We start from the raw sequence: 19934 nt of genomic DNA, 5'->3' as shown, positions 1-19934 counted from the left end.
CCTCCTTTGTCATAGATTAGTTGACCATAGGTGCATGGGTTTATCTCTGGGCTTTCTATCTTGTTCCATTGATCTATATTTCTGTTTTTGTGCCAGTACCATATCATATTGATTACTGTAGCTTTGTCGTATAGTCTGAAGTCAGGGAGTCTGATTCCTCCAGCCCCGTTTTTTTCCCTCAAGACAGCTTTGGGTATTCAGCGTCTTTTTTGTCTCCATACAAATTTTAAGATTTTTTGTTCAAGTTCTGTAAAAAATGCCATTGATAATTTGATAGGGATTGCACTGAATCCGTAGATTGCTTTGGGTAGTATAGTCATTTTCACAATACTGATTCTTCCAATCCAAGAACAAGGTATATCTCTCCATCTGTTTGTGCCATCTTTGATTTCCTTCATCAGTGTCTTATAGTTTTCTGAGTACAGGTCTTCTGCCTCCTTAGGTAGGCTTATTCCTAGATATTTTATTCTTTTCATTGCAACGGTGAATGGGATTGTTTCCTTAATTTCTCTTTCTGATCTTTTGTTGTTAGTGTATAGGAATGCAAGAGATTTCTGTGCATTAATTTTGTATCCTGATACCTTACCAAATTCATTGATTAGCTCTAGTAGTTTTCTGGTGGCAACTTTAGGATTATCTGATAATAGTGGCAAGAGTGGACATCCTTGTCTTGTTCCTGATCTTAGAGGAAAGCTTTCAGTTTTTCACCACTGAGAATGATGTTTGCTGTGGGTTTGTTGTACATGGCCTTTATTATGTTGAGGTAGGTTCCCTCTGTGCCCACTTTCTGGAGAGTTTTTATCATAAATGGGTATTGAATTTTGTCAAAAGCTTTTTCTGCGTCTATTGAGATGATCATATGTTTTTTATTCTTCAGTTTGTTAATATTGTGTATCACATTGGCCGATTTGCGTATATTGAAGAATCCTTGCATCCCTGGGATAGATCCCACTTGATCATGGTGTATGATCCTTTTAATGTGTTGTTGGATTCTCTTTGCTAGTATTTGTTGAGGATTTTTGCATCTATATTCATCAGTGATATTGGTCTGTAATTTTCTTTTTTTGTAGCATCTTTGTCTGGTTTTGGTATCAGGGTGACGGTGGCCTCATAGAATGAGTTTGGGAGTCTTCCTTCCTCTGCCATTTTTTGGAAGACTTTGAGAAGGATGGGTGTTAGCTCTTCTCTAAATGTTTGATAGAATTACCCTGTGAAGCCATCTGGTTCTGATCTTTTGTTTGTTGTAATATTTTAAATCGCAGTTTCAATTTCATTACTTGTGATTGGTCTGTTCATATTTTCTATTTCTTCCTGGTTCAGTCCTGGAAGGTTATACCTTTGTAAGAATTTGTCCATTTCTTCCAGGTTGTCCATTTGATTGGCATACAATTGCTTGCAGTATTCTCTTAGGATGCTTTGTATTTCTGCAGTGTCCATTGTAACTTCTTTGTTTTCATTTCTAATTTTATTGATTTGAGTCCTCTCCCTCTTTTTCTTGATAAGCCAATGGCCTATTGAGATCCAAGTAAAAACTGATTACAGCAAGGCATTTAGGGAAGTGAAATAGACAAAAAGAGTATGAAACTCAGGGGAGAAATCTGAGCTGAGACTATAGAAGTCATCGACATACAAGTACCATAATGGTCTTTAGGCCAAGATGGGGGCAAGAAAGGCATATAGCACCACTCTCGGGAGAAGGGAAGTTTGGTAATTTCTACCTTTAGGAATAAAAGCATAAGGCAGAAACTCAATGGGATTCCAGTAAACATATCACTAATCATAACAGTAGGACTTTTGCAGTTAACAGAACCCTTATAATCACCCCATGTTTGTTAGATTTGCTACTTCTCTCCTGAAAACTAGGAATAAAACCCATCAAACATATAAAGAACCTGTGAGTATTTGTATTCAGAGACAACCTGAAAGTAGGAATGGAGAGACTGGTCCCTCTCTATATCCAATCTCGGGAGGCAGGGGAAGAGTTCTAAGGAACAGAGCAGGTTATGGCAGATTTAAGGAGGAAAGGAAAGCTAGCTGGGCATCTTCTCACTTTTCGTGACAAGGCAGAAAAGCAAATTTGCAATGCCAGCCTAGACCTAAGAAGTGCCCCTAAAGCCTAAATGCAAAAATCTTTAGGGTTTCTAACAATGGAATTGATTTGAGCATTCTACTGAAAATCCACACAGTTAAATAGAGCTAGCCATACAGGAACAGAAGTATGAAACATTTAAAACCATGTTCGTGGGAAAACGCATTCCTAATTTTGGACAGTACATTGCCAAGAATCCTGGGGTAAATGGTGGAAGGTATTAGAAAATTCAAACTTTGGTTTTACTCATCCTTTTGTTGCTGCTGGAAAATGACATGAGATGATGCTGGAGGAATGTCTCATGTCCAAGAAACAAGGACCACTCAGGACCCTGTGAAATAACTGCCTGTACTGGTTCACAACACATGTGGACTAAACCAGCCTATTTTATTGTTTAGCTTCCATTAGAAGTTTTTATGAGCCTTAACAGAAACACTGAAAATGTAATATAGAAATCACCACTGCCAGGTCCTTTGCAATAAATAAACATACAGACAAAACATGTTCTTTATGTATAGCCTAACTTGCATTATAATGCAAGTTACATTATAAAATTATAAATAAGACAAGCTTAAAAACAAGCACTGATCAGAGCAGAAATATTCTACTGTAATAATGTATTAATCTACTAGAGTCCTCTCTCTCTACCTTGCAGAATGGACAAGGTTAAGATGATACTTTAAAATGACTTCCTCAACATTTCTAGCATGTTTAAATGTTTAATGCTATGTTAGCATCATTTTTGCTTCTGACTTTATATAGCATAAACATTATATATTTAGTTATACATATATCATAAGTTTAAATATGACAGCACACTTAAAGTTGAAAACTTTCAAACCTTACCAGTTATTAGAAATATTTTTAAATGTCTAAACATAAATAAATTCAAGTATCATTAGTTTATTTATATTTTATTTTGATTTTTCTTGATAACCTAAGAAGTAATAAGGAAAAGTGGTAAAAAAAAAAAGATGGAAAAATTATTTTATAGGTCTGTGGCCAGTTGGATTAAATTAACATTAACTCTGAGACCAATACAAATTGATTTGGGGGTATCTGTATTTAGGTGATTTTGTTTAAAATTCTAATAGAACTAGAATATATTATTTTAAAGTTAAAGAAAGAGAAAGATATCTACGTTACCCAACAAGAGAATATGTCAATATCTTTTTCTAAAACTATAGTATGGCTGATTTACAGTATTATAATAGTTTCAGGTGTGCAACATAGTGATTCAATATTTTTACAGATTATATTCCACTTAAATTTCTTATAAAATAATGGCTATATTTCCTATGCCAATCTCTTTTTATTCTAGAAAATTAATGTCAGAAGTTAAAAAACTAGTCAGTGAAAGTAAGCAAATACAAGCAAATGCACATGTGCATGCATGTGTGTACACACACACACACACACACACACACAATTTTCCATGAGACAGCCCTGACTCTTAATCCTCTAGACCCAGAACAGTGGTGATGAGATTAAACTGCTTTAAGTCATGGCCTTTGTAGTCTGCACATTTATGTGCTGACTATATATGCCCACACACTGTATTCATCTACTGGACAAATCTGACAAACACTAATGTCCTTTGTAAGTATTTTAAATCTACAGTATCATGTGCAAAATTCAGCATGGAATCCCTATCAGGCTGTGCTTTGTCTGCACTTGGAGCCCTTAATTCTGGGTTGGTAACCAGCATTCTCTTTACCAGCCCACTTATTTCTCCTTCTGTTGATAGCACTGAATGCCTACTATATGTCCAGTGCTTGGACACAAAGCACCCTGTCTCTGTAACTGTTGACCTGTTGTTGCTCACTGAGAACATCTCTCTAGGGCTCCCAGGAAGCAGCAGGTAGACAAGAGAGGAAGAGAGATGTTCATCAAGGGAAACCGGAGAAAGCAAGTTTTCTAACATATTCAGGTTGGAAGCCAGGCACATGGATGCAAAAGAGCTTCCCTATAACCGAAATTCCTCCTGGTTAGTAAGCACATCTAGTAACCAGCAAAAAGAAAGTTCTCTTGCCAACACTGTTCCATTTTACCTGCTGAAAGTGAAGGGACAGAACAGGAAAACAAACTAGAATAAAATTAAAGTACTCTAATAGGTATACCTACTCACTCCCTGCTTCCCAGCCTGTCTCTAATTGTAACTAACAAAGTGGCATCTGCTTTAAAAGGAACTAACCGATAAAGGGTCTGATCATTTCTGACTTAAATGACAAAACCATGCTCCTTGACTCACAAAGTCAAGGGGACCAGACTATGACCAATTCGTGAAATCATTGCTTAAGCAACTTCCTTTGGCAACAAATACTTTCTGTGACGGCCACTTTCTTTCTCCCTGCTTTCTTAACGTCAATGTTGTGTAGTGAAAATGCTTTCAACACTCAAAAAAAAAAATTCCATACCACTAAATTTTATCCCCAAATAGCTTCATTCCAGTCAGCTTCCTTAACATGACCTCAATTTGTCATTCTCTTCCTCCTCTTTTCCCTGCCTCTCTTCCAGTGTGTAACCCTGCACTAGCCTTTTTTCTGACTCTTACACAAGCATCTATTAAGATCTTATACTCTGAACCAGGACACTCTGTACTACCTTTTTTCTTTTCTCTTAGTAGAGCACTAGGCCCGAAGTCAGAAGACTTTGAGATCTTACAGAACTACCTGTAACTTTCCTACCTCACTCACTGAACAAAGAAATGCAATCAGACAAAATGGAGAAAGATTGCTTTTAAATTTTAAATGTTCTGGGACAAGTTCATTTCCCATAAACTCCTGAGCTACTCCAACACACTCTCTTATTTGCTAACTCCTAAGGGAGAAATAAAACCGTATGCAATTAATTAAAGTAATAGGCAGTACAGTCCAGTGGTTCCTAAACCATAGTCTGTGATAGAGCTTTCCATGATTAAATGTGAAAAATAAAGAATACATTGGTATATATAAAGATATGCACACATATACACGTAAGTTGCCAACTGCTCTTTATTCGAGATTCTGAGCATGCTAATTTCTCAGTATAAACTGGGGTTTCTTTTATGAAATGACAGTGATGAAAAATGATGTTGGTAGCAAAGTAAATAATCTGACAACCCTATATCAATCAGTTCTCTAACTTTTATTATCAATACCATTATGTTTACCAGTTTATTGGAGTTGACTTTCTCTACCTGTGCTCTGCTTAGATCTCCTGGTAGGTCTGGTGCCCATGTCCCAGATGTGCAAGCTTGCTCCTAAGGGCTCCCACCTGCAGCCTTCTACAGAGAACTACATAGGCTCCCAGAGCCTCCTCTTCATCCTGAGAGTGGCATGTGCCTGGAAGACTTCCATCCCCCCTTCCCACTCTCCCAGCCCACAGCCCAAGACAGACAGGCAGGAGCATCAGAGCCCAGCTCCCGGGCAACTGTGCCTCCAGGGTGACTGGGATTTCACAGGACTTTGCATCCTTGCCTGACTTCTTCCCTTCCCTACGGTGCTTTCCCCACTCCCTTATCTTCCCCACTCCTTACCAGTTTCTTCAGGAGCACTTTCTTAACGAATCTTTGGTAGAGGAACAGTCCTCTCAAGGTCTGCTTCTGGGAAACTGGATCCAAGAGCTCTATGAAATCCCAAAGCTTGTGGCCCTTCAACAGCTTGTTCTCTCAACTCTGGGGCTTTTCTCACTTCTTAGAACACCGAGATCTGACCTCATGGTTTCACCTTTGCATGTGGTATTCTCTCTCCACCTTTCCTACCCAAACTAAAGCTTCACTCAACCCTCAGGTCCCAGTTAAGTCGCTTCCTCTGGGAGGACTTCTCGGAGCCCCACAGGTTAGGCGTTCCCCTCTGCCAGCACATGCACCCTGCAATCTCACGGCCCTCTTCCAGGCTGGACTGTAAAACTCAAAGTACAAGACCCACATCTGTCTGGCTCTGTTTTGTTCCTGGCAGTGAGTGGGCAGAGAAGGTGTTCAATCAATGTTTCTGATTGCCTAAAGAAATTCACCAAAACGTTAACAGTTACTGAATCTGGGAGGAAGAACTGTGGGGGTTTTTAATATATATTTTCTTTTTTGGTATTTTCTAACGAGTTTTTTAAACACTGAAACTGATTTCATAATCAGTAAAATTTAAAAGGCCCTTCTTTATTCTGCAATAATATATATTGGTTAGCTTCTTTTTCTCTTAAAAGTTAATAGTATTTTCTGTGGAATAAGGCTAAAAATCAGTTAGGCAAAGTAGAGATACATCTATAAATAAAGTTGTCACTTTAATCACAATCACGCACTACAGCTCTCAGCTAGGAACCCAAGAGCATGATTCATACTCAAAATCAGTTATGCAGACATTAAGTTTTAGATCAGAGGAAAGACGTTACATGTTGCATAGATCTTATCCCCATATTGGTCCATCTTTTTAGAAAAAAACTAGATAGCTTTGTAGGAAAGAGGCAAAAAATGACAGAGTCCAATGAAACAATTCTCACGTAAGAAAGGATCCTACTCAAAGTACTTGTTTTTCCTCTCAGGAAAAAAAGCCTATATATTAAAGGATGCTGGTTTCCTGTTTTTTAAAAAAACTGACCCATTAATAATATTGTTCACAATGAATTATCAAAATCGTTCTGATAAGAACAGATAAAGATTATACCAGCAGTTTCCAGCTTGAGTTGAGCTGTACTCTGCATTTGCTTCCTGGTAGACCGGGAGGTGCTCCCTGGGAGTTGAGGGGACAGGGACTTCAAGGAAGCAGTGTGTTAGATGCAAGGTGCAACGTGATCTGCGCCCTCACTCCTCCTCCACAGGCAGCTGGGCTCCTACAGTTTAACAGGTGTCACAGACTGCCCTTGGGCTAGAATAAGCTCATAAGGGCAGAGATTTTTGTCTATTTTGTTCATTGTTCACTAATGTATCCTCAATACCCAGAACAATGCTTTAGCACATAGTAGACACTCAAATATTTAATGAATGAATCAAGCAATATAAAGGTTAAAAACTGATAAGATCAATAAGTAATCGAAAAATGGACAAATAACATGACAGTTCAAGGAGAAGGAAATAGAAATGGCTCTTAAACATGAGAAGATATTCAACCTCAGAGATGATAAAAGCATTTCAAATGAAAGTTAACATGAGATAACATTTTTCCCCTAACATTTTTCACCTTACAAATTGACAAAAATGCTAAAATTTATTAAAACAATCTGTAGGTGAGGCTTTGGGAAAACATGCATGCATATACATTGCTGGTGGGAATAGAAATAGGAGAGCCTCTTTGGAGGGAAATTTGGCACTATGTATTAAAATTACAAATACATAGACCCTTGGCCCAGCAATCTTTCTGGCAACTTATCCCACAGATATACTTGCACACGTGCGAAGTGACTCATGGCAAGGTTATTCACTGCATTAATATTAATAATAGCAAAAGTATTGAAACAACTAAGAACCCATCAATAGGGGAGTTGTTAATAAGTTGGGGTACACATACACTACATTACTTGCAACTGTAGAAAAGAATAATGAAGCTCTCTTTGCATTTACATGAAAAGATACAATATACACCAGTAAGTGAAACAAATAAGGTACAGAACAATGCAAATAGTGTGCTTATTTTTGTGTATAAAGAAAAGTAAAATAAATACATTTGTATTTGCTTACATCTGCATAAAGAAACTCTGGAACAATGCAAAGAAGTGGATAAAAGTGGTTTCTTTGAGGGAGGGGTGGATCCTAGGCACATGGAGAACAGGGTACATGCAAGACTGCATTATGTAATTTTTAGATTATTGAACCATGTGAATATATTACCTAGTCAAATAATTATATTTTAAAAAATCAGGAGGCTGAACTACAGAAACGAGAGAGAGAGAAAGACAGAGAGAGAGAGAGAGAGAGAGAGAGAGAGAGAGAGAGAGAGAGAGAGAGAGCGCCTTTAGGGAGAATGCATGAATCCTTAAGGCAACATTTATTTATTTTAATTTATTTATTTATTTATTTTTGGCTGCACTGGGTCTTCATTGCTGTGCGCAGGCTTTCTCTAGTTGCGGCGAGCGGGGGCTACTCTTCCTTGCGGTGCGCGGGCTTCTCATTGCAGTGGCTCCTCTTGTTGTGGAGCACAGGCTCTCGGCACACGGGCTCAGTAATTGTAGCACATGGGCTTCAATAGGTGTGGCTCGTGGGCTCTAGAACGCAGGCTCACTAGTTGTGGCGCACAGGCTTAGTTGCTCCGTGGCATGTGAGACCTTCCTGGACCAGGGCTTGAACCCGTGTCCCCTGCATTGGCAGGCAGATTCTTAACCACTGAGCCACCAGGGAAGTCCCCAGCATTTATTTTTAAATGAATATACTTGTTACAAAAACATCCACCTAAGATTAAAGCTAATCCCCTAAGGACTTCCTCTAAAGTGTCACTCTGTAGGTCGACTTTGAGTTACTCAAAGTATTTAAAAGCAGTAATATGATGCCTGTTTGAAAATATGTTAGAAATCATATTTCCAACTAACTTCTCAGATTGGCCCATGTCCCAGTTAGTTCAAATCGTGCTTTTCATTTATAGTAAATTCACACACAAATCTCACAATCCATGATTATTATCGTGTGAGGTTTTACAGGTATAAAGAATGCATTACATTTCATATGTCTGATCTTTCTTTCCCTATCAGAAAACTAAGGAAAATTTTAAAAATCGAATTTGTTTAAATGACTTAAGAGAATGCTTCCAGTGAAAAAAGATCTCCAGTATTAAAACCACCACAACCTTTCAGCCATAGAACATGGTCATTAAAAAATGAGTCTTACCTGACTTCAGCTGGTGGACTTGGGGAATAGGGATTTGCAGAACAAGCTAGAATTCTAATGACTGCTCCAGGATGATAGGTTTCCAGAACGTGAACAGCTGTAGGATACACCTGCTGTTCAAAAGCAAGTTCCACATAGTCTTGGCTCTGGAAATTAGGTGGCGTCCTCTTAAATGGCACAGGAGCACTGGGACACTGATCCCACCATGTTCCATAAGTTCGAAACACAGCTGTCTGAGTAAAGTCACCAGAACTCGGGAATACATTTGGTACACCTGCTAAGTTCCACATGGTATAGGACATGCTATTCTCACTCCCATAATGGGAGCTGAAATCTACTACTTCTTTGGCATACTGGACCACCTCTGCATTGAGAGGGGAAGTCCGGCTGTTTGCTTCTATAGTTCTATGGCTGTTCATCATTTCTCCTCTTGTAGCTGTCCTGGCTCGGCGCCGAAGGCACATATAATAAAACATAGTCAGAACTGTTAACATGGGAAAGACTGGTGGCATCTAGGTGTGAATTATGAAGCTTCAAAAGGTCAGGTGTCCTCGGTAAGATGCGTGAACTCTTTGAAGGATGTTCTAAAAAAATGAATGGCTTGTTGAAGTAAAATAATTTAAATAAACAGAAAAATGCATGGATAAGGTAATAAACAGGCTTTTTACCCAATGTAACTTCCCAGAATGAAACTGAAAAAAACAACATTCAAGTAAATGAGACTCTCTGGTATAATTTATCTAATGTACTTTTAAGAAAACTGAATACTGAAAATGTATACAATTTTATGCTATATGGGAAGCAAGACTGATATTATAAGGCAATGGCAGATGTATGACCCCCCCCAAAACCTATTTTATGCAAAATTATAACTATCCTTCAAGAAATACTAAGTCCTTGAACTTTTAAAATTAAAATTATTTAAAATATACGGGGAACCACTAAAATACTGCTGTAAATCCAAAAGGATCTTAGGCATTTTATAACTTCACATTTTAACAAATGATTCCCTATTGTTAATTATGACTCACTTCCGAACATGCTAAGTACAGATTTCACATTATGGGAATATAGATTTCTGGAGCTGACAGTTAATCCAGACCAACTATATTAACTGCCTTACACATCACAGATCACCAGACAGTGTTTAATTTATAACCCCTAGCATTATTTGTGAGGGTAGTCTATGGCTGGCTGGCATCTGGTTTGTTGCCAGCTACTCTTAGAAATCACTCACCCCAGATGGAATGGTCACAGGATACACACCACAAATGCAAAGGCTGGCACTCATCCATGTGGCCTGACAATTACACTCTGATTTCAGGTACAAATGTTGAAATATGACATTCTTTTACCTGTAAGACAAGAGTTTTAGAAAATATTTTTATTTCTGACTTAGGAAGTCAAATATCCCAACAAGATTATTATCATAGATAAATAGCTACTTATTAAAAACAGAACGTTCAAATTGAACACATCACATTTTTCTGAATTGTGTGGACAATTCTGAATAATTAATATATTTTTTAAATTTAATGACAATGTAATAAAAATATTATTAATGAACCCTTTTTATATAGAGGTTGCAAACCCATAGCTTATGGGTCAAACCATGCCAGCAGACATATTAGGACCAAATAGTGATTTTTAAAATTCGGAGGAGTCTGCAACCTTTAACAATCAAGAAAACCCTGTTAAGAAGAGGCCTCGTGGCCGCTCCTGTTCCCAGCCAGCTCTGCTAGTTTACAACACAGGCCTGGCCCCTCTCTGCACTGACTAGTAATCTCTTGCCTACACAAACAGGGAAATCAAGCATACTCATTTTTCTACCTGTGAAGTCTGGAATTTAACTTCTCCTAAGTAAAAGAAGGAAAATAAAACAACTTTTCTTTAGTAGAGCAAAACGTTAACACTAAGATTATAAAACATTAAACGCCTCTCCAACCCAAAACCTCTAACAGCTTTTGGTTCTTACGTACAAGATATAATCTAAATCCCTTGGTTTGACATTTCAAGGCTCTCCTCAAGCTAGACCCATTTCTTTTTGTCTAATGCAGTAAATTCTTTCACCTTCTAAACACCCTTTATATTTTACTTTAACTCTACCTCTACATTCCTTTTCCAACCACTTTATTCCATAAGGAGGCTTATTATCTGGTACCACCTTTGTATCAGATATACACCCTTGCTCCACAAGGGCCTACATTAGGACCAAGTTTCTTGAAGGAAGGAATCTAGCCAAAGATTTCATTTATCAAAGTACTCGGTACATAGTAGGCACAAAATATGTCACATGTTGACAGAAAGATGATGAGCAAACAAAAAAATTATACAAATCTAAAATCATTTAAAATTAGATAACAGCATCCTCTTCCTCTCAATCCCAGCCAGATCCACACACACTGAAGTACCTGACAAAATATAACTGGCAAAACAGTAAATAAAGAGCTGAGTTAGAAACAAGTGAGGAAAACCCACAGTTGTGAGACACAAAGAGGAAAGTCAAAGAGCAGAGAGCAGCAGCTGAAGCTAATATGAGTCAGGGAACCAATTATGGGTCTTAGTGGTTGTAATAAGGGGACTTTCTAACACACATGCAGAGAGGTTATTTCAAGCCACAGGTCACATTTAGAAGAAACTTCATAAAGCCAAATTCAGGAAAAATCACCCTATCTGTAAAACCAGGAACACAAAAACTTAGCTCACCGGCCAGGAAGCCAAAGTACACTTGACATCAACCTAGGCAGTGGCGGAAAGTCACCGGAGGGAAATCAGAACCCTGTTAGGCGTGTACCACGCAGAGTGTGGGCCTAAATTCACACTGTCTTCATGGCTGAGAATCCCGACACCATCCCTAAGCCAAAAGATCTAAAAAGAAAGAGTGGTCCTGAACTGGTAGGGGCAGATGTGACCCTCTTTGCGGGGATGCTTCCACAACACGAGACTGACTAAACCCTTACTAAAGATGCATCACAGGACAAACTTACTGTAAAAGAAAATGGACCACAGGGACGGACAGTCAGTAGGCAGACACACTAAATGGAAGAACTTGCACCCTAAAAACAAGAAATAATAGAACACTCTGAACAAGACTTTTTCTGAAAAGACTAACAAAGCGTGTATTAAAATAAATAAGGAGTTTCTGCAGCACATGCTCTAATGCTGACATATCATGAGTTGACAAATCAGATTCACCTCAGGACATACAACACCAAGTGCTGAAGTACAGGACAGGTTATAAATGTGGGGAAAATAATTACCTAGAATATCACCTCTTTATTCAAACATTTCACCTACCACAAGTATAAATATGTCAAATAAAAAAATTTACAAATGCACAAATATCTTTAACACCAAAACCTGAAATGAAATAGCTCTTTCTTTTACCACATATACTTTATTTCAAAATAGGCCCCCAGGTAAATTAAGAAGTATAATTTTCTAAAGAAGTTACTTGGCCCATCTCTTTCTTAAAAGAGAATTAATGAAACAAATTTAAACTGCAAAAATGAAATTTATAAAATAAAGAATAATGTACAAGTATCCAACTCAACTGACAGCTCAGCTAATTTGGAAGACTGTGGATGTTTTATTCCTGGAAATCTTCAAGGGAAGGACAGAAACCCATCTGCCAAGGTGGATGGATGGGTCTGACTGTATAATCTATGGACATCACCTCTCCCTCCACAGTCTATAAATTGCTGCAACTGAGCTCCTTTTACTTTCTTTATAAAACTGCATTTATCAGAAAGTAATAGTTTTATAAAACCAAAGAAACATCTGCAAAATATCATTCATGTGAACATTCACAATCATTCTTGGCAAAAAGGTTGAGACAAATTGTGAAAGACAAATTCTATTTGACCTACCAAGCCACGAACTTCACAACTGTTTCCCAGCTAGCTTTTACCATCATAGATTATGGGATAATATCAAAAACAGCAAGACTGTCGTGTGGGCAATATCATTTTTAAGCTGTTTAAGTTAAGTAAAATTTTGCACTGAAGTAACATATGTAAAAGTGAGTTATAACTTTATAACATATAAAGAAGTTTACATTTACACATGGAGTTTACATTTTCACATTTACATATGAAGAAGTTCAAACTTCTCAGTGGAGAAGAGAAATGTAAATGGGTGCTTGATTTTTTCCAACTATGGATAACAATAATCTTTAGAGTTAATTTTTTGTGAGATAAAGCTAAAACATGGAGATTTTCACATCACATTTACATATGAAGAAGTTCAAACTTCTCAGTGGAGAAATGTAAATGGGTGCTTGATTTTTTCCAACTATGGATAACAATAATCTTTAGAGTTAATTTTTTGTGAGATAAAGCTAAAATGACAAAAAATTTTAAAAGAAGGAAAAGCAGTGTAAAAAAATTTTGAAAAAAAGCACTGGAAAAGCAAATATATTTATTCTTTTTCCAGCCATACTATTTAGAAAAATGTAATGAAGTTAAAACCTGTTTTTGAAAACAAACACAGCATAGAAAAAGGGAAATGTGTAAACCCATTATTAACATCCTTCTTGATTCTAAACTCCTTTCCAGTCAACTAAGATGACACATAAAAGTGTTTGGGGGGTGGGTACGAACATATGGAGAAGAAAGGATAGCTCACTCTACTTTTCCCTGGGAAATGAAGCTGAAAAAGGGAATAGAGCCGCCGTTTCAGGACTCACGTGGGCAGCAACGACCAATGCAGAAGTTTAAATTGTCCATGTACTATCTGGACTTTTGCCAAGGCATTGAGGCAATTTGTGATAACCAGTGAATATCCCAACGGGCACTGAACCAAATGCAAAAGATACAATAACTCCCCTTTAGGAGGAGAATGGAATTCAAAGACAAAATGATTTTTCCCACCTGGTGCAAATAAACAAATATTAGTCTGGTACACTAAATTTGTCCAAGAGGGTGACTATAAGATATACCTTTTGGGAGGTATATACCTTTCTTTTCCAGTTCATTCAAAAAGCTACATTATACAAGGATCATTTTTACAGTGAGATGTCTGTAATATATTAAATGTGCTTTTCAAATAATTTTGACTATAATAAAACATTTGAGCAAAACAAAAAAAAGCTACATTAATTTTAAGGATTCTCACAATACATAAAAATATTATTTTCCATTTAACAAAAAGTCTGAAATAGAAATAGGGTGATCTTTATTTTACAAGCTATTTTATCTAATCAATTGTCAACAATGATTACAAAGTAAGAAATTCCCCACAACTTATTGAAATTTTATACTAGCATAATCAAGGAATACAAAACAACAGCCATTTTAACCTGCATCAGGAGACTTTCATACACCTTGGGAAACAACTTGCTTTATACGACATGATATTATTTTAATACAACTTAATTTTCAACCACATCTTTCATATTATAAAATGCTTAACGAAGTTAAACAATACAATTACAGAGAAAGCAATAACAGTGGAAAAGAGAAATTAAGAGGTATAGACAAGGGAGAACATATGTTTACTACTGAGATTTGAAGTGAGACAGGGAGTCGATGAGGCGGAGAGAAGCAGGATGGCAGGAACTGCAGAGAGGATGGCAGAGGAAAGAGGAGGAAGGAAAAGGGCTTTTCATGAAATCAACAAAAGGAGGCAGTTGGATGAACTCGAAAGCCTAGGTTCATGGTGTGATGGAATAACCTGGAAAACAAGTTTAAAACTCCAAAGAGGATTCTCAACTTATATTAAAGTCAAAAGACATGGAAAGATAAAAAGGCCAGGCAAAAAGGCAGAGTCCTACACTGAAGGCAAGTCATAACACAATACTTACTTGTAAAATAGTCCACAGAGATGTGTCAATGAAGTGATAGAAAAAAACGAGGGTTTCGGCAGCCTTGCAGGATGTTACCAAAATATCACAGAAGGCGTAATGTGGTAACAGATCAAGAAAAAGAGGCTGAACTTTAAATGCTGTCATTTCTGAACCCTGATGAAACTGATCAAGAGACACTGCTTTAAGGAAAGGACTTTTCTGGTTGAGTCTAGACATCAAGACACGAGGGAATGGAGGAAAATATCAAGAAAAGAATGGAATTACACTTGAACTTGCTGCAGCAGCTGACAATAACCAGCCCCCTTCCCTGGCTTGCCCCCTGTAGGCTTCTACGTCACCACACGCTGTCCCATCTCCTCCCACCCCTCTGGTAACTTCTCAGTCTCCTCTCTGGGCCTTCTCCTTCCTCATTCTTCTAAAATATATATAGAGGTCCCATTAAAGGAAGGCTGTCTTCTTGATAAAATGATACATGAGAACCTCCCACCTACCTTGGACCAGTCTTCTCCCTGTCCCTTCCACTTCTACACACCCCACCCTTCCTGTAGCCCCACCAGAACTTCTACCACGGCCTCAACTGCACTTGTGCTTTCACACCTCAGCATCTTCAAGTCTCCCACTGAGGCTGCGTGGCTCTGGAATTCCCTTGCTCTTCCTATGCTTGGCACCCTCTTACTCATCTTTAAGGTTCAGACCTTATCCACCACCCGCTTTTTCCTTGCTCTTACATTTCGTGTGCCATTTCTTACATGCTGAGATATTTTTTCTACCTTAATAGACTACAAACCCCTCAAGTTCTAAGAATGTGTCTTAATTAGAACTACATCTTTAGGGCTTAGCACATGCCAATATATACTCAATAAACATTTATTAATTTTTTTGAGACTGGCAGAGTAGACAGCAGAAGAGAATTAAAATAAATAAGTTTAAGATAGACATAGAAATAAAACCCTTCAATATAAGGCACATGTAGACCAAAAAATGAAGCAAAAAAAGTTCCATATCTTGATACAGAGAAAAAGAGGAGGGGAAATGGATAAGAAAAATGGAAACACAATAGGTAAGAATCAACTATATGACCTTCCTTGAAGCCCTCCAATAAGGAATAGTATATATATTGAAATTTTACTGTTCAAAGAGAATGTAAAAAAGTGGTAACTTTTTGTACTAATTTCTGTTAGTACAAAAGCAGCCTTGAATACGTAAAAAGACCTGACCTTGGCCACAAAGAAACTGATTGAAATTAAAGAAAGATTCATGAAAGAGATGATTAGAGAGGTAAAAGAAAGCTATTCTCTCAAATATGATTATTTTTTTTAACACTCCAAATCTATGTTAAGACCATACAGTGATTATGGAGAACTGGAAAAACTGTGGATGAAAAAGTTCTTAAAAAAAAAAAGGGATAACCTCAAGCAAAAGAAAAGAGACAGGCCAAGAGAGGCAATAATATAAGAGTAAGGGTAAAAAGACAGGTTCATATTGTTCAGGTATTAAATATGCTAGGGAGGAGCAAAGTCTTAACAAAAGCATCCCTTAATTACTTACAATGTACTATACTGAAAAAATATGACAGTGTCAGGAAGGAGACTATTGGGGGTTGAATATTATAACTTCACGTTTCTCTCTCTTCCTCTAAGTAAATTCTCCTCCAGTTGAAACATTTTTATTATGACTATAGTTTTTTTATTTATTTATTTATTTATTTTCATTTTTGGCTGTGTTGGGTCTTCATTTCTGTGTGCGGGCTTTCTCTAGCTGCGGCGAGTGGGGGCCACTCTTCATCGCGGCGCGCGGGCCTCTCACTGTCGCGGCCGCTCTTGCTGCGGAGCACAGGCTCCAGACGCGCAGGCTCAGTAGTTGTGGCTCACGGGCCCAGCCGCTCCGCGGCATGTGGGATCCTCCCAGACCAGGGCTCGAACCCATGTCGCCTGCATTGGCAGGCGGATTCTCAACCACTGAGCCACCAGGGAAGCCCCATGACTATAGTTTTTAATCAACAAGGCCCCAATATAGAATAAGCAGGTTGAGTTCTTAACTGAACCATGTGGACGAACAGAGAGGAGAGAGCCTCCTATCCAGCTTCAAGGCTTTTTGAAAATCCAGGTATATAAAGCAGAAGGAGAAGGCAAGGGAACCAACCAGGAAGAAAACCCTAAAGGCCAGGGGAAAATCTTGAAAACCAAAGAGGTAAACAGTATCCATTTCTCTTCCAGGAATCAAGGTCAGCTTTGAAAATACAAAAAGTATGGAACACAGTGGGCTCTTCAAAATTTCTGCTGAGTTAATGAGCAAATGGTGAGGACTAAGTAGGAAGTGCCTAACCAGTGAAACTAGGAATAAACTTGTCAGAAAACAAAGAAGGAGGTTTAGAATCAATTTAAACTAGGAATTGACAATGGTTAGTTCTACAGAATGTTTTAGTTCTCCTCTTTCTTTCCTAGACTTTAACAAGCATATCTAAACTTAACGAAATATTTCATAAGCAATCTTTAGTAGCACGAAAAAGGAATTAAGGAGTCAATGTTAAAAACACACACACACAACTGTAGGATAAATGAATGGTGATTTTCTGATACAACAGATCTGGAAACCCTCTTCCTACCCAAGATACTATCTCACAAGTGACAAAGAGGGACATATTTCTAATTACACAGGTATGACACTATAAAGTACCTTACTTACAAATGTCACTAATGCTATATTATCTCTATTTTACATGTTTCTTAATTGTTTAATGATGAATAAGAATAAACCATCTGAATGGGAAGAACTATAATAACCCTAAACCTTTAGCAGACACACAATCTATATTTAACTAAAACCTACAGTATTAAAAATTAGGAATATCTGGTGGCAGATAATTTTAATGGACACATTAAAGAGAGAAAAAAATCTCTCTCTAGCTATTAAAACCATTAAGTAAATGTGAAGTTATCTTAGCCAAATACTAACTATACATTTGTACATTAAAATAAAGAGCATTTTACCTAATAAAAATATACTGAATTTATTTGGCCTTCCTAACAAAAATCCAAGTACAAGATCATAGGTATGTCACTGCTAGCCATTCAAGCTAAAAGAGCCATTAGTTAAAATGGTGTAATACTGTTAAATTAACTTTGGGGTATAATTTACATTCCAAAACATGTACTCCATTTTAAGTGTACAGTTCAATGAGTTTTGACAAAGACATATACCAATGCAACCACCACCAGGACCGAGATATAGAATATCTCTATTCTCCCAATCACCCATCCACTCCCTGTGCCAGGAAAAAACTGATCTGCTTGCTGTCACTATAAATCAGATTGTCCTTTATTCTAGAGTTAACATATAAGTGAAATATGCATGTACTTTTGTGTCTAATTTATTTTGCTCAGCATAACTGAGATTTTTCCCTGTTGCTACATGTAACAGTAGTTTGTTCCTTTCTTGCTAAATCATATCTATTATACAGACATATTCATTCACGTGCTCATAGACATTTGGGTTGTTTCTAGGACCAAAATGTTTCCAAAATGGCTGTAACATTTTACATTTCCACCAGCAATAAGTGAGAGTTCTAGCTGCTCCACATCTTCATCAACAGTTAATATTGTCAGTCTTTAGACATTCCAGTGGGTGGGTGGTGATACCCTACGGTTTTAGTTTGCATTTCTCAATGGACTAGTAATGATGTGGAGCATCTTTTCATGTTCTTATTTGCCATACGTATCTTCTTCAGTGAAATGTCTATTTTGCCCATTTTCATTGGTTTTTTGTTTTCTTTTTATTGAGTTGTAAGAGTTCTTTATACATTCTAGATACAATCTTTATCAGATATATCTTTTGCAAATAGTTTCTCCCAGTCTGTGCTTGCCTTTTTTTTTTTTTTCCTATAAATTTATTTTATTTATTTATTTTTGACTGCATTGGGTCTTTGTTGCTGTGAGCGGGCTTTCTCTAGTTGCGGTGAGCAGGGGTTCCTCTTCATTGCGGTGTGCAGACTTCTCATTGTGGTGGCTTCTCTTATTGCGGAGCATGGGCTCTAGGCTCGTGGGCTTCAGTAGTTGTGGCACGCATGCTCAGTAGTTGTGGCTCGTGGGCTTAGTTGCTCCACGGCATGTGGGATCTTGCCAGAGCAGGGCTCGAACCTGTGTCCCCTGCATTGGCAGGCGGATTCTTAACCACTGTGCCACCAGGGAAGCCCTTGCCTTTTCATCTATTTGATAATATCTTTTAAAGAGAAAAGTTTTCAATTTTTAAGGGCAATTTATCATTTGCCTTTTACGACATATTTTTGTGTGTCCTAGCAAATGTTTTACTTAAGAGCAGTTTCAAAAGAATAAACCCTAAGACAGATAGTGTTTAATATCTTAAATCTGGGAACAGTTAAATACAGATCATTCAAATTTTAAGATATCAAACGGGATGCTACAAACACTTCCAGTGGGAATACAAAATGGTACAGCCACTTTGGGAAAGTCTGACAGTTTATTATAAAGTTTACATACTCTTACCAAACCATCCAGCAATCCCACTCTTAGGTATTTACCCAAGTGTATTAAAACCTATATTTAAACAAAAACCTGTACACAAATGTTTATAGCAGATTTATTCATCATCATTCCAATCTGGAAATATCCAAGATGTCCTTCAACAGGCAAATGGATAAACAGTGGTACACCTATCCAATGAAATACTACTCAGTAATAACAAGGAATGAGTCATGGATTCAGGCAATAGCAGAGATGACTCTTAAAATGCATTTTTTGACTGAAAGAAGACACACAAAGGCTACCTAATTGTTTAATTTCATGTACATGATACTCTGGAAAAGGCAAAATTATAGGGAAGGAAAGCAGATCAGTGGTTACCAGGGAGTTAGGGGAGAAGACGGGGTTGCTTCCAATGACTACAAAGGGGCCATGCAAAAGAATTTTTACAGCAATGAAACTGTTCTGTATGCTTCTGTTTTCAGTCTTTGTTGTGGACCAAGACGGTCAAGTTGGAGATTTGGTATCCCAGAATCGGCTTGTTTATAGGCATCCTAGCTTATTAGTCTGTTTTTGACCATCACACCCTGAAAGATATTTACTAGTGGTACGTCCTGCCCATTCATTATGTGCAGGGCAAAGCCTGATCTCAGAGCCCCAGCCACTCACCTGGCCTTTGGGGACCACCTGCCCAGAAGAGAGACCTGCATGACTTCAGAGAGATTGCCGACCACAAACAAATCAGTCACTACAGATCTGAATTTATATATATGA

General features: G+C 37.7%; 1 protein-coding gene across 4 annotated transcripts in view; it reads right to left on the bottom strand.

The window, feature by feature from the left end:
• The window catches only part of FBXL4 (F-box and leucine rich repeat protein 4), a 72485-nt gene that overhangs the window by 46734 nt on the left and 5817 nt on the right, over positions 1-19934 (bottom strand). For 3 of the 4 annotated variants that reach the window (XR_008618397.1, XM_028494631.2, XM_055087611.1), the window contains exons 2-4: positions 11864-11932; positions 10143-10231; positions 8877-9460 (exon numbers count right to left, since the gene is read on the bottom strand). Coding sequence is in view for 3 of the 4 variants with exons in the window: in XM_028494631.2 (XP_028350432.1) it covers positions 8877-9388 (512 nt within the window). In the remaining variant the exon portion in view is untranslated. Of the gene's footprint in view, positions 1-8876; positions 9461-10113; positions 10232-11863; positions 11933-19934 lie in introns of those variants that run through there. The other variant, XM_007114277.3, reaches the window with a different exon arrangement.

The sequence above is a fragment of the Physeter macrocephalus genome, chromosome 10 (assembly GCF_002837175.3).
Source record: "Physeter macrocephalus isolate SW-GA chromosome 10, ASM283717v5, whole genome shotgun sequence".
NCBI lineage: Eukaryota > Metazoa > Chordata > Mammalia > Artiodactyla > Physeteridae > Physeter > Physeter macrocephalus.
The sequence above is the reverse complement of the archived record's forward strand: the minus strand, read 5'-3'. Positions and strand labels throughout refer to the sequence as shown.